The following is a 16,262-nucleotide window of genomic DNA, read 5'->3' on the forward strand; positions in this document are numbered from 1 at the left end:
TAATAGCGCTGTGTGGTTGGTCTTTGTTAGTCTGGATTAGGATTATTGATAAAGCAGCACATTTTGTGAAAAAGCAGAGGGTTCTGAAGGATCCTAATGAAAAGAAAGGTGGTAATCTCTTCAGTACCTGCCTAAAGCAGCAGCTGGTAATACTATTAGCAGACTGGAAGCAGGGGAGGATGAAGTTGTTTCTTCAAGGGCACATGCGGTATTTAGTATATTTGACAGGCCTGCATGTCATCTTTCAGATCTCATTTGGAAATATCAGCAAGCAATAAAGAAAGGAACAAACTTAAGTTCTGCTCTGCTACTCTAAATCATTCCACGATTAACATGCCAGGCCAGTTTTTGTATTCTTTCTTTCCTTTGCAGTCTGTCAGTCATTGCTTTCCTACTTAATTATGTGTTGATGTATCACCTCCCCCATCACATCTTGGCACATATATTTGCAACACTTCTAAATGCATAGTTACAACTGTACACAATGATAAGCACGCTCAGTTCCAGTTTTCAAAACATATTTCCTCCATTCTTTTCCTCCACTTAATTTTATACAAGGAAATGACTTTGGCCCTGGTATATGCTTCATCCAACCAGAAACACCGATCTTCTGATTAACTTCAGGAATCGCCTTTGTCTCTTTTAGGAATGTAACATTGCCATGTGATGCCATATTGATTAGGTTAAAGATAGGTATGAAGCATGAAATTCAGATCCTAATCCAGATCCAAACATCTCCCTGAGTTAAATGTTGTTCACATGCAGGGTTTAGTTTGGGGCTGATCTCTGTTGATTAAATGTATTACAGGATAATCTCATTTATTGAAAATCCACTTGTGGAAAGGTTTCATTTCATCTAACCACATTAATAAACTGTTCACACTAGTTTCCTTTTTGTCACAGTGAAGGTGGCTGCATTCTAGAAAGAGTGTCACTGTTTGAAGACAAAGATCTTTTCCAGAATCTCATTTGAATCTTAGAATAAACATAGGTTTAGTTTCACATTACTGCTAATTGTAACACAGTGTTTCCCTTTCTATCCAAACATATATGAGCAAAAGCAAGAAAAACTTGTTTCCTCCGGCCTTTCTTTGAATTATTTGATTGGCTTTCTACTTCATTAGGTCAGTTAATTTTGTTTTGCCTCTAATGTCACACCACACATATACTTCCATTACAGGAAGCTTCAGCCGTAAGATATTTTAATGGTTCTATGGCTTTGCAGCATGCAGTTAGGCATGTTTGTTGTTCCTGTTGACCCTACCATACTTCAAAGACGTTAGTGTTCTTGTCACAAATCCACAAAGGGACTTAGAGGCTGTAATGCTCAGCATTGCAACATCCAGATTTTAGCTGCTTAGGCACCCAGTGGATTCCACGAACCCTGGATTAGGCATAGGGAAAGAGAGTTGTCGAAGAATGGGATCCACCAAAGCCAACACTTCAGATGGGGAGCAACCTGAGACAGCCAATAGCAAATGCTGAGGAGAGATATGTGTCCTCCTAAACCCCATCCCCATGCCTAAGAAATTAGGTACCTAAGTTTGAGCTGGAGGGAAGTGCCTATTTTCTCTTGAGTTCCAGAGCCATGAACCCTCTCCTGGAGGTCTGGTGCCTAAGCTGTGTCTTGCAAGAGCAGCAGAGGCAAACTTAACTCCATACAGACTAGGGTTGGGGGGGCTCCCTTATAACCTTTATTCCAGTGGTAAGACCACTCACCTGGGATGCAGGCACCCCAGTAGAATTCTCCCCTCTGCCTGATGATGAGAAAGGATTTCAGTTTGAGTTTCCTGCCTTCCCAGTGGGTGCCTTTGCCACAGGACTAATGAGTCAGTCTCAGTCTCTCTCTGGCTCAATGCATGTTTGTTTATTAATGGAACAGCTTCAACAGGAGTGAGAGAAGCCCACCTCAGAATATCCCATAGTTCCATATCCTGGATGAGTGCCTTAACCATTGGGTTAGAGATTATAAGGGAGTCCTATTCTATCCCCCCGCACACACACAGACACACACCACCATCATCACCCCATTTTGTCTGGAGTTATGCATGCTCAGAGAACGCTTATTGGGTGAGGGCCCTCAGGCAAGATAGGAAGAGCAACATCTAGTATCACCTACTTTGAGGATCCTGCTGGGGCTTAGGCCTCAGCCATCAGAACAAAGGCAGCAGTGCACATACCCAGAGGCAGAAACCCTAAGCACCTCAGGAACTTTAATAGCAGAAATGTAGAAAACTCCAGGGTTAGGTAGCACCCTACAGGGCTTTTGAAGATCATGGTGGATTTGGGCCTTTGTCATCTTGTTTTTGTAATCAGAGGCTTGGGGACCTCAGTAAAAGGTTTATCTGCATTTTTCTTAACTTCAGCCCCTGAGTGCAGGCTAACAGTTTCATAACTTTGCAGTTCTGTAAATGATTCCCAAGGATCTCAGAGCACTTCACAGGCATTAATGAATGAAGATGCATACCTGTGAGTTAGTAAGCATTGTCGCCATTTTACGTAGGCAGAAAGAGGGCACAAAAAAATTGAATGACTTACTCAGGGTCAAACAGAAAACTAGTGGCAGAGCCAGGAATGAAACCCACATGTCCTGACTTCCTGTTTAGACTAAGAGTCCCCTTTCATAGGGAACATCAAGCCTGGTATATGGTTAGCATAGGGATCGGCAACCTTTGGCATGCAGCTTATCAGGGAAATCCGCTGGAAGGCCAGGACTGTTTGTTTACCTGTAGCATCTGCAGGTTTGGCTGATCGCAGCTCTCACTGGTCACAGTTCACTATTCCAGGCCAGTAGGGGTTGTGGGAAGCGGCACGGGCTGAGGGATGTGCTGGCCGCTGCTTCCTGCAGCCCCCATTGGCCTAGAACGGTGAAGCACGGCCAGTGGGAGCCATGATTGGCCAAACCTGGGGATGCTGCAGGTAAACAAACCGTCCTGGCCCGCCAGTGGATTTCCCTGATAGGTCACGTGCCAAAGTTTGCCGATCCCTGGGTTAGCATTCCACATATCCAGTATTAATATGACTTGGGGGGCATGGATCAGCATTCACATCTCACTCCCCAATGGTACATGACCCAGACCAAGGAAGCTAATGATCCAACCAGCAGACCAAATTCACAGATGAATCCTGGTCACATTCTACCTGAGACACATTGCATATATGCTAAGAAGAGGAATATGGACTTGCTTGTATGTTTAGAAATACCATTGATGACATGGTCAAAGAGTTTATTAACAGTGAAATGTAAATAAAGTCTGATGCTAGTTTTTGATGTGTATGCATAAGAAAGCTAGTACAAGGAAGAAAATGCAGACCTGGATAAATAATGTCAGCTAGCATCCTTTATGCCACAAGGACAAAGGCACCTGCCACAAAATCCCAACACCATATGTAGTGGCTATGTGGCATATGTAACTTGTGATCTGATGTGTGTGTGCTGAGACCAAAACTAAGATTTAAATCTCATGATTTGTATAGCAGTGGCAAAAGCAGAGAGCAAATATGCATATACTAGCTTGTTCCTAAGGTCTTATGAAGAAATGAACATGTTGAAAGACAGATAGTGCAAGGATCTAAAATGAAAACAAATCCATCCTCATTGTCCTTGCAAATATATCTTTGATAGGAAGAATACTTGGAGATGTTTTTTCTCTTCCATTTGCTGAAATCACATGAAAATTCTGTACTGTATACATTGAGTTTAGTGGGAGAAAAAGCAGTTCATCATTTCTAACGAAAAGATTTGCTGCGGATAAAGACTCTTGTAAAATTATAATCAGCTATAAAAACTGATAATTTGCAAACCAAGAGACCGCTGAGTGTAGAGAATAATTTTCCTTTGTTCCTGTGCTCTGGAAAACATCAGCATAACTCATAATAATGTGTTCCTTGAATACAGTTTCCATAGGTAGCTGGATCTGCAGCTCAATTATGAGGCTCCTCTAGGAGAATTTGCCAGCAGTGGAGACATGTTTTGAACATTGCAATGTTTTGTTATGTGGCATTTAACTGAAAAGAGAGAGGGCTGCAAATCCCTTTCATTTGTGAACTGAAAGAATTAAAACATCTGAGGAATGACTAATCCATTAATTAAAATAATCACTAAAGCATGCATATACTATAGCAACAATGTATTGCTTTGTGGCTTGATTTGGTCATCCTTATTCATAGTGACTTGCACCTTATTATTGGGAGCTCTTCTGCAGAAATGAATGGGTCTACCCACAATGTAAGATGGCATGAGTAAGGATGGCAGAATCAGGCCCTCTGCAGACAAGTCTATTTAGCTAATCTCTCTATTGCATGAGTCCTGTTCCTTTACAACTTTATTTAATGTAATGGCATTTTTATGTTGCCTTTGGCTGTAGACATGGTATAATTTTGGAGATATATATTCACAAAGCAAACAATAGTCCACATATTCCAAAGTCTTAAGCTGATATCTTTGCAAGTCTAAGAACACATGTGCTTACCTGGACAGTACTAATTTGTAGCAAGGACAATAGAAGCAGAGGTGAAAGTAAGCTGGTAGAGTCTGGTACTGCGTATCAGCAAGAGCCAATACGCCGTGCCGGACTAGACCGGCTTCCGTGGTGGTGATTTAAAGGGCCCAGGGCTCCAGCCACTGCTGGGAGCCCCTGGCCCTTAAAGCGCTGCCGGAGCTCCGGCAGCCGGGCTCGGGAGGGGATTTAAAGGGCTCAGAGCTCTGGCTGCTGCGGGGATTCCCGGGCCCTTTAAAGCACCACCAAAGCTCTGGCAGCTGGGCTCGGGCAGGGATTTAAAGGGCCCGGTGCTCTGGCCACCGTGAGGAGCCCCGGACCCTTTAAATCCCCACCGGAGCTCCAGCCGCCATGTTCGGGCTATGATTTAAAGGGCCCAGAGCTCTGCGGCGGCCAGAGCCCTGGGCCCTTTAATTCGCCCCTGAGCCCTGGGGCCCCCAGGCGCCTCTGCAGCTGGTAGCTCCAGGGTGATTTAAAGGCCCTGGGGCTCACAGCCACAGCCAGAGCCCCGGGGCCTTTTAATCTTGAAAGGCCCCACCTCTTCCGGTTGAGGCCACGCCCTCACTCAGGACTCCGGCGTACCAGTAAGTCCTTTAAGTTACTTTCACCCCAAACTGAAGTGCAGTCTGTAGTTTACCAGGTATCATAAGACAGTTGCACATAATGACTTGCCTGTATAATGAATTATGATATGACAAGAGAAAGGCAATAAAAGTTAAAATAGAGGAAGAGGAAGCAAGGTGTGGGGAGAAAGCAGGAGTAGATGCTCTCTATTTTGAAGGTGAGAGAGTAATGTGATTCCCTTATTAACTAGTCTGAGAAAGATGTGCAGCAGGCCATAATTTCAAATTAAGCCAGTTTTAGTGCACTACATTGATTCAGTGTCTAGGATACCTAGTGGCTACATTTGGCAATGTAAATCTATTCTAGTCTCCGGCTGCTAATAAAGTACGTGAATGCCTTGAATCCAAGTAAGCAACATGAAGAAATAGGAAGCTCCAAGTAACCTCTGCTTTGTTAATTAGTACCCCGTTCATAGAGGGCTTGAATATGAACCCTTGAAATCAGTGAGAGTTTTGTCATTAACTTAAATGGGAACTAGATCAATTCCAGAATGATGTAGTACAATACAGTAAAATGACACCTAACCAAGCTACACAGCTTTTGTGAGTGATAACTAAAAGTGTTAAAGAATGATTGCTTGAGACAGCACCACTAGATTTAGGGTAAAATTTTCCCATGCACCTCAATGACTTAGAAGTCCAAGTCCCATTTTCAAAAGTGACTTAGGCCCAGATTTTTAAAGGTTTTTTTTTGCTCACCATTTCTACATTTAGCAGACTTGGGAGCAAAAGTCTTGTTTTCAGAGGTGAGGTAACTAAGAGTTTAAATATCATTGACTTTCAGTGAAACTCAGGCTTCTAAAGGGCAGATTTTCAAAGGCATTTAGGCACCTGATAAAGAAGATTGGTGCCTAATGGGGTTTTCAAAATGCTTGGGTGTCAGTTAACAGTTAGGTGCTTTTGAAAGTCCGAGTAGGCAACTATCTGCATGGAGGCTAAATACCTTAGAAAATCTAATGCTTTGGAATCAAAACAAATCCCATGGACTGTCAGTGGGACTTAGGCTCCATAGATGCTTTTGAAAATGGGATTTAAGCTCCTAAATCACTTTGGCTCTTTTGAAAATGTTACCCTTTGTGTGTCTCCATGAAACAAACACTGCACTCCAGGTCTTCATAAAAGTTCAGTAAGGTGATCATGTCCCCACAGGTGAAATACATAGAATCAGAGAACTTTAAAGGTTTTTCGAAAGCTACAGAGAGAATTGATATCAAGACTGGGGTGGGAGCTCAGGAGTTTCTGGCTCACAGCCTACTGATGATACCAGTAAATCTCAGCTTTGTTAAGTAGTGTGCCTTCATCTAACCTTAAGGCTTCGCAGTAAACAACATCAACAAAAAAAAAATCCAGCAATTGCCATGCCAAAATAAAATCTTAAATCATCAGTCATGCTTGGAGATCCCTATCACAGCAGTATCCTTTGAGCAGTTAAAAGGCCATTTGAGCAGGAAATGGGCTAAAAAAAAGCCATCATAATTTACAATATATTATAAAATATGTATCTTTCCTATCCCATGGCTTGATCCTACACCCCCTGAAGCCAATGGGAGCTTTGCCATTGACTTTAATGGAAGGAGGATTAAGTCAAAATGCCAATATGTCCATTTGTTTAGGAATTGCACTCTTATAATGTTAATTGATTCTGATAGTAGCCTCTACACACAGCTCTCTTGAAATATGAAATCTAATCAATCTGGTTTTTATATCTCTAGACAGACTATGATTGGTAGACTTGGCAGGGTTAGAAACTAAGCTTGTCAGTCTGGTTAAAAGTACTTGTGGTTTGTGTTACTTATTGCCATGGATGACAGGACACTAATGGTGCATTGTGCTTTTTTTATGAATAGGAAATAAAACGAATCTAAATATCTAATGCATAGGTAGACTCTAAAGACATTCCTTTGTTGGAAATTCTGGAGTGTTTTTTTCTTCATTGCCTCTGGTCACTGAACAGTCTTTTTCAAAGCCATAAAAACAAACTTGAAGCCTTGCTGTCATGTCTGACTCCATTCAAAAGATTACCCAGAGGTGCTAACTCAATACCTATTTTAGGTACCCAGTAGACAAGGGAGAGAGAATGGAATCTTCTCTCACTAGTTATGCTCATCAAAAAGAAGCTTTAAGGAGCATGTTGTTGAACTTAATTACTAGAACTACCCCAAGACAGATATCAAGCACCCTCGCAAGCTGTAGATAAGGTTAGTTTGGTAGCGTTTCTTTTTATACCAGCTGTTAGATGAAGGTACTTTTATCATCTTGGGGCCTATGCATTCTACTGCATTGCGAGTCTTTAAACTGTTACTTCATTGATTCCCAAAATTTCCTAACTGAAAAACGGACAGAAATTTGACCGTTTCATTGGTTACTGCCTTACAAATTCTATCGACAGCCGAGCATTAGCAATGAATTAATTTTGACACATTTTTGAAATGTTAAATACACAAGTCTTTGCACCTGATTCACAGACTCATAGAACTGGAACATTTTCATCTACTGATTTTCAAGCCAGCAACCTCCAATATCTTATGTCCCTTATTTTGGAGATGACTGCAAACATTCTGTTGATTCAAATCAGTATAATGAAATGTGGGGCAGTCTGTGTTTGATCTCCTCTGTGTTGTCAAGATGTGACTAGAAAAACCAGTGAGCACGATAAGTAAGAAAATCTTGATCCTTCTCTTCTCCATACCAAACTGATAGCCCAACCCTTATGTTTGTTATAGGGTCTGCAGTACTATATAATAAAGTACTAAGGGACAAACTTTGCCCTTGTTTCTCTTTGGAGCACTGTGAGGAGAGCTGCAATGGCGTAGTGATGGTGCTCTTGTGCATTCTGGATGCATGGGGCAGATGCAAGCAGCATTCCTGTGTACCAGTACTTTTACTTTCTGGAAAAAGGTGCAGTGTACACTTCTGTGATTAAGAACAGCCATTGAACATTGCCAAATCTCCTAGTTCACACCCCTTTGGGAGTGTTGGTGTCAGGAATCTGGCAATGGGTACTGTACACTGTAGGATTTTACACAGACTCTGTTTTAGATTGCTTCATCGAAACTACTGTATATGCAGTTTCCTGTTGGCAAATAATATAATATTCTTTCCTTTATAGAAGAAATTTCCCTTTTCACATTACAACTTTCTATCCTCCTGAGAATGTGGGGGAGAAAGGGAATTCTTGTTCTGGGACACGTTATATTGTACCATCATTTGCTATTATCCTTCAGTCTTCTGTAGTCTATTCTTTTCACATCCTCGCATTTTCCTATGTTCTGTGTCCTTCAGGAAATGGTGTTGTTTCTTCCAAATGAACATGCCTTCTTTCTCTTCCCTGAGATCCCCACAACCCCCTCTGCAAGTGCTACTTCAGACTTTGAAACATAGCCAGTAAAAACAGAATTTCACATCTCCTCCAAAGAAATACTCTCTCAAATCTGGTGAGAAGGGGGCTTAGTTCTTTGCTACGTAGCAGGAACTATTTCTTAGGTGTAAGAACAAGCCATAGAAATCTTCTCCTTTCCCCCACTGTAAGAAAACATGATCTGTCAACTGGGGGAGTTACCTTTGGCAGTGTAATAGACTGGTGGCGCTTGTTATGTGGCTTTCTGATCAGGTTATTGAAGCTATAATCACAGTTACTGAAGTCATAAATACTACAAAGACTCTTATCTCCACAGCTTGGTAATGGGATATGGAACTGTTCACTTCTAGGCTGCTGGAGTGAATCTAACATAGGTTACCAGGGAATGAAAGTTTTGACCTTTTCAGTGGCCTACCTAAAAGTTAGTGGTCTTAGTCCAGTTCCTAATGGACAGACGTCTACACACACACACCATTGATTTCAATGGTAGTTAAGCACCTCACCTGCTTAGGTGCTTTCAAAAATCCCTGTAGGTGTCTATCTGCATCTATAAATGCCTGAATACCTTTGAATATCTGGCCCACACAATTAAAATTGGGAATTTCAGCTGAAAGACCAAAGATTTAATGGGCCTAATATCTTTACAATTATTTTTGCAGTTTTTGATTAATCACCTCTTTAGGTCAGGACTGAGGTACATTGGTTGAACAATCCAGATGAATGGTATCCATGGTTCGCCTATTGTCTCCATTCAAAAGTCACTATTTGCCAACAATTTTTACACAGTGTGGTGTATGAAATACCGCAGTATTTCTTTATAGTCAAAAATAGGAGGTATCTGTGGAAATCATATGGTAATGGTGAGCAAATATATAATTTTAAATGGCTTTCATTTGTTGTAAGTAGCGGACTTAAGACTTCAGTTCTGTAATTCTGTTACCCTGGCAACTTTCACAAGCATTAAATTGAAATGTATTTAAATAGTAAGAGTAAGAATAGTACACTGAATAAAAACAAACTTAAAAACACTTATGAATTATTTTAAACTATTTAAACATACCAGAGTAGATAGTTAAAAATGGTTAATGGGTAATATTAAGATTTGTTGAATTGAGCAATGATCGGAACATGACTGAAAATCAATTAACTTGTTTGAAATTGTTATATAATTAGTAGTTCTGCCGATCAATACATAAATGCTTCCGGCAAGAAATTGTCACATTTGGAGACCTTCCAACTAAATAAATAATTTATACATATCCTACTTGCTCAGAATCATATGTAGTAAACATTTAAGCTATTTTATTGCTATGCATTCTTAATAATTAAAAATATTGAATAGCTGGGTGCCTTTTGTTGAATGAGTGCAGGCAAAGAATCCAGTTCTGCTCCCACCAATTTCAGTGCAATGTTTCCAGTTTATATTAGAGAGCAAGATCATTAGGCCCTGAGCCAGCAAAGCATTTAAGCACATGCTTAATTTTAAGCACATGACTAATCCCCTTATGTCCCAATCCGACTCTCATTGAAGCTGATGGGAGTCTTTCCAATAACTTCAGTCGGAGTTGGTTTAAAGCCTTACTGAAAAAAATTAAAGGTGATTTGACTACAAAATCAGATACAAGGATAACCTCCCGAATTTAATTTTGGAACATTTTGTTTTGATTCAGTCAATAGAATACAGTAATGATTTTTCTACACTGCAACCTTAACTCTAGTTTACAATGGAAAAGAGAGTGTTGTTTATTTCACAATCCTTTGGATCAGGCTTTTTCTACAACAGAGATCGAAGTCAGTGGATTACAAAGCACAAAGAAAGATGACAAATGACCAGTTACTTTAAAGTCTTATTTCTTATTTCCACAGTGCCACCAGTGATTCGTGTATATCCTGAAACTCAGGCACAGGAACCTGGCGTATCCGCAAGTCTCAAATGTCATGCTGAAGGCATTCCTAATCCCAGAATTACCTGGCTAAAAAATGGTATTGATATCATTCCAAAATTATCCAAACAACTAACACTCTTAGGTAAGGATAGAATTCTGGGAAATGTATGTACTGTTAAAAAAAAAAAAGGAGTCAAATTGTTTATGTTGCACCTAAAAATAGATGTTCTTTTTCTTTTGCAGTCACAAAAGTATGAAAATTATTTTCCATGACCTCTGTTCTTTTTTCTTTCTCTTTCTCCAGTGACTTTCCCATAAAGTACAATGTTGCTTGGTATAAATGATAACTGCATTCTGTTAAAACATAGTGTACCTGATACTCCACTGCTGTGCTCATTGTTTAAATCAGGAACAATCAGAAAGGCAATATATTACATTCACTTTGTACAGATGTAAATGACTATACAAGATGCAACCTACTGAGAATCAGGCTCTGATTCAGGTGGCTCCCTTTTCAGATTAACATCTGCAAATGAAATTATTTCTCATTGCTAATTTTAGACCCTCATTTTCAAAAGCTAACAGAGGGAAGAATCATGTGTAAATTGTACTTGCAATTTAAATATAAGGAAACGAGACCTCACCTAACACAGTTAAATGATAAATGATAGTGCATTATAGGAGAACAACACAATAGGTGGGATTATGTAGAAAACATTAACATCCTATACTAAAATGGTGAAAAATCAGGTTTTCATTGATTTGATGAAAAAAATTGTAGTATTTGTATGATTTTGTGCAAAAAAAGGGGAATTTTACAAATTTTTACTTGAAGCAAATAAGTAAGATGTTGCATTCTGTTTGGATGTGGAATTTCACTTTATTTCTTTGTGGAAATCTGTATTTGACACTAGGAAAAGAAAACACTTCCATCCTCTAGCAATCCACAAACTCCTCAAAATCTCAGTTTAAACATGGAAAATATTCAGAGATAAAAATTTTCACTTTGCAAGCCTATAAGAAGCCTCTTTAGGAAGCTAAGGCATTTGAACAGCTATGTTACAGCAGTGAGGAACAGTTTATGGATGTCTTTGTTGCAGCAAATGGAAGTGAACTTCATATCAGTAATGTTCGATATGAAGACACCGGTGCCTACACATGCATTGCTAAAAATGAAGTGGGAGTGGATGAGGACATATCTTCTCTTTTCATCGAAGATTCAGCCAGAAAGACTCGTAAGCTTAATTTTTCCTTTATCTTTTTAGGAACTCACTATTTATTTTTGTTCTAATGCTATGTGGTTTAGCTGAAGTTACCACTTCCCCTCTTTGGTTTTAATTACTGTGTACCTGAACACATTCAATGGGAATTTTGCCTTAGTAAGGATTTCCAGGAAGAGGCCTAACATGAATGTAATCTGCTTTGTGTTCTTTAGTCCACTAAAATAACCATCACACATTTGCAATTACAACTCGGTCCTGGAATCATTCCTCACGATCTGTGGAACTCCCATTGAAGCTAGTGTGAACTCTGCCCACATAGTGATTACAGAACAGGGCTCTATTTTGAGAAGATATCACATGAAGTATGATAGAAGACTTATTGTATCACCTTGTTGAGGGTCTTTTGTGTGTTAGGGTTGTGTTGAGATATGAGCATAGATAGCTTTACTATATTGCTAATACACCGCTACCCCGATACAACGCTGTCCTCGGAAGCCAAAAAATCGTACTGCTTTGTAAGTGAAGTTGCATTATATTGAACTTGCTTTGATCTGCCCAAGCGCAGCCCCACCCCCTCTGGAGCACTGCTTTACCGTGTTATATCCGAATTTGTGTTATATCAGATCGTGTTATATCGGGGTAGAGGTGTATTTTTGGATGTAAAAGAATACACTCCAGAGATTTCTTCTAATGATTGCCTGATTTCAAAAATGAAATTTCATTGGTCTGTTTGTACAGACTTTTCCTTTTTCAAGACAAGTAATACTCAAAATAGCCAAATATTGGATGCCTAGAATAGTGATCTGTGAAACAATTTTAACTTTAAGGGATGTTACCAGTTCAGATTGCTTGAATTGTTTAGTGTACCTCTATCACGCTGAAAAGAAGCAAAACAGGTTTTTAAAATATTAAGATTATTTTCCATAACAAAGACAAATATTTTGCCATCCAAATCTTAGCCACTGTCTTCGGTTAGAGCGCAGCACTGTTATTAGCAATACCCAACAGGAAATTGCAATATTGGAAGAGCTGATTGGTTGCCACTTTGGAGTAACTCTCCAGAGTGCTTCTGCATATGATGCTTCTAAAGGTTCTGCAGATTGTACATGCGTGGGTTGATATTTTAGGGCTATATGTAAACAGGATTCTGCTGCTTAGGTCACCTCTCAAAAATACACCACATTCTGAATTAGTGTTAACAATAGATACACACATTCATGGCAATACTTGGTTCATTAAATAGAATTGTGTATTCTTGCAAATATCTGTCATTTTCACTTGAACCCTTGGGCAAGGGAAATTATACTATGTTGAGAAATAATTTGAGATATTACAAACTGAAATTCAAGTAATATACCTAAGGATGTTGTTTGAATCCTAAATGAAAATATAGTGTTGTTACATAACATTTCCAGAGGAAATACTGGAAAGCATTTCATTGGTATAACTGTCTGTTCTAGGCTTCAGAAAGATATTATATTTGTTTAATGAAAATGTATGGGAAATCACTGTCTGTACTGTACCTACAATTACATTCAGGAGAACATTCTGTACATCAAGGCTTGACCCTGCAGTCTTGGTACAGTCAAAACTCTCATTCATTGTAATGGGAATTTTACCAGTGCAAGGACTGCAGGATTCTCCCACAAGGAGAAGTTTGACTTTGGAAATGTCTTTTTTTCCTGATGTTTTATTCAGATCAAATACTTTGCCTGGACTAATGCTATGAAGTTTTTACAAATTAAGCAATTCACTTAAAATCACAGTGTTAATTCAGTTAACTGCTGCAATGAAAATTTTGACATTGTATGTTTTTTCTTTTCTTGATTATTTTCTGGCTTTCCCAATTTTCTGATGCTGCAGTTGCAAACATACTGTGGCGAGAGGAAGGTACTGCAGTAAAGTTGTTTTGTTGTAGTGATAATGTGCTTGTCTGCTTCAGTAATTCCATAATGGGCCATTCTCCACTGACTTGCCACTAACTTTATCAGCTCTCACGGCTTTCAGATTAAATATCAGACCAGCAGTCCAAAAGTCACCCTTCATATAATAGATGTCACTTTCGTGATGTAAATTCTGTACATAATCCCTTAGATGTTTTTTCTATAAATAATAGATGATCCTGATGTATTTTAAATTGTTGATTTGGCAGAAACGATCACTAATGCAATCTAATGTCAGATTCTTAGTATATATCAATAGTTTAACAGAATTTCCAGAACAACTATGATCTCAATTTACTGCAAATGAATAAATGTAGACAAAAATATAAGTTCCATTTTTAAACATGTGGTTCATGCTGTTCTTTGCCTGTTCTTTAATAGTATGTACAAATATTTATTATGTAAACCACACACACACTGCTTGTGTTCATATGTGTTGGGTGAAACAATAATTATTGCTCCCTCCAATCCTTTAAATAGATGCAGGGCACAGGATGCCTCATTTCTTCTTGTTTTAATTGGCAATTAAGAACTCTAATCTGATCAAATTTATAGTGTGTCCTGCACAAGGTCAAAATTTCTGTAACTTGAAGGCTAAATTAGAGAAAAAGCATCCTAAGTAGCTAATGGACTCAAACTCAGTTAGGAGACACTTGTGGCCAACATTTCATTTGATTTTGTGTGTACATATACTGTAGTTATGTGCAAAAATGGGTATTAAGATATCTAGATACTGATTTGCACATACAATGGCAGTAAATGAATATGCAAAAATATCTAAGCAGTTGTGCCCCAACTGGATATTTCACAGTTTAGCTGCTTCCATATGTACAAACATATTTTATCCAACTGCATGCACAAATGTGGACATTTGGGCACTATTGAGGTCTTGCATGTGTGCCTCCAAGCCACTGGAAAAATTGGTCCCTGGACTATAAAACACCTACTAAAAAGATGTGACTGTTTGGGGTTGTTGTTTTTTTAAAGTCCAGTCACAAGCTGGTGTTGCATTGGGTGCAGGCTTAACTTGTGCAGCTTCCACACAAGGAAGCCTAGATTACACTAGCCTACTAGCATTATGGATCAAGTCTTCACCAGTGAATAAATTGTTCTTGAGCAATTTCCTTAATGTATCTGACATAAGCATCCTTTCCTTCTGCCATCTGGCAAAGCATATATTTCCATCCTACTAGCTGAGAGTGCAAGGACCATTTCACACCTGGTCCTCTACACAATGCAAAGAGAGGATCTATTGCATCACTTGGCTTAGGGCTATTCGTTTTTCTTTGGCTTTGCCCTGAGGATTTTAGAGGCATAAGGAAAGTGACAGTTTTCAGTGACCTGTAGTTCTTCATCTTGGCATATGAACACCCAGAGTGTATCCACTGTCCCATTCCCTGCAGTAGTGCTGATGGCATACGTGTAAAAGCAGCAGTTTTGGGGTCATTAGAAGTGGCAGGATCACTCACTTGAGCAGATTGTCCTGAGACAGTTCTTCCCTATTCCCAACTCAGCACCAGCTACTGTGTAATACACAATGATGGAGATTGTTTCTCCACTGCTGAGTTTCATGTAGATTGCACTGTGGGCATTTAGATTTGCTCCATTCCAGTGTATAGTTTGCTCAGATCTGAAATTGCTATTGAATTAAATCAGTCAAGTTTCACCTATGTAATGGTGCATGGTTGTTTATATACTGTGTATCCCATGTTCTACCTTAAAGATCCTCAAGGGGTGGGGTGAGAAAACTTTACATGCAATAAATAGACAGAAAAGGAATTAAAGGAATATGTAAAGTTGAATAATAGTTCTACTAAATATAGTGCAGTTACTGTAAACTGACCAGAATCAAACCTGCACATTTCTAAATTAAATTAAATTCTGAACATGTAGAGGGAGAAACAGTGCTAGTGAGAGCAGATGTATTATTAATTTCCTGAAATAACTGTGTGTTTAGAATATGATTATATAAATCTTTCCCTACATATTAGAAATTAAGTTGTAAAATATTTGATCTGCAAATTCATTCTAGAGAAAGGAGCCAATTTAGTATGATAAAACTTGGCAAAGAGAAAAGGCTGGATGAGAAAGAGGGCTTTTTGTTTGGTTTGGTTTTTTACATTTTATTTTATTTATTTTTCCTTCCTGTTAAAATTAAAGCTGGTGATTTAATAAACATTATTAACCAAAAGGATGGGTACAGCTGAATCCATTAAGGTGATCAAATTCTCATGTTCTCATATTACAATAAATTAGATTTTGTAGTAAACTGATGATGAGTTAATTACTGTATGCTGTGCTGCATGAAGCAAGCTTTTTGCTTTAAATCAGAGTTTAAATAATTGCAGTTGAGGGCTATATTTTCAAAAGTTTTCATATACACAACTATAACCCAGGAAACAAGTGCACATAGCATGCTCAGCCAGTTTCACACAGAATTGAAAGTATATGCAATAATCAATGCTTTTATGTGCATGTATCTTGTACAGTGAAAATAGTGGATAGAAGAGTGGGTGGCTCAGATATAGAATTAATCATCACACTATTTTCAAAGCTGGAATAGTTTTCTTATGCCTGGGCCAAAGGAGGACAGGGGGAGCACACAAATAATCATCAGAATTATAGTTGTATATACATTTAAACATGAAAGCCTTGTATTACCAGTTTTAGCTATTAAAGTGCTTCAATCGATTTGGATTAGAATGAGGAAAACCATTACATGGATTGCCC

The 16,262-nt window shown here is 38.9% G+C and overlaps 1 protein-coding gene across 1 annotated transcript in view; it reads left to right on the forward strand.

Annotated features, from left to right (window-relative positions):
- The window catches only part of FSTL4 (follistatin like 4), a 728,839-nt gene that overhangs the window by 689,976 nt on the left and 22,601 nt on the right, over positions 1-16,262 (forward strand). Inside the window, 3 exon segments of the mRNA XM_050962627.1 lie at positions 10,347-10,508; positions 11,467-11,601; positions 13,453-13,479. Of these exon segments, the coding sequence (XP_050818584.1) occupies positions 10,347-10,508; positions 11,467-11,601; positions 13,453-13,479 (324 nt within the window).

This window comes from Gopherus flavomarginatus, chromosome 7, assembly GCF_025201925.1.
Source record: "Gopherus flavomarginatus isolate rGopFla2 chromosome 7, rGopFla2.mat.asm, whole genome shotgun sequence".
In the NCBI taxonomy this organism is placed as follows: Eukaryota; Metazoa; Chordata; order Testudines; family Testudinidae; genus Gopherus; species Gopherus flavomarginatus.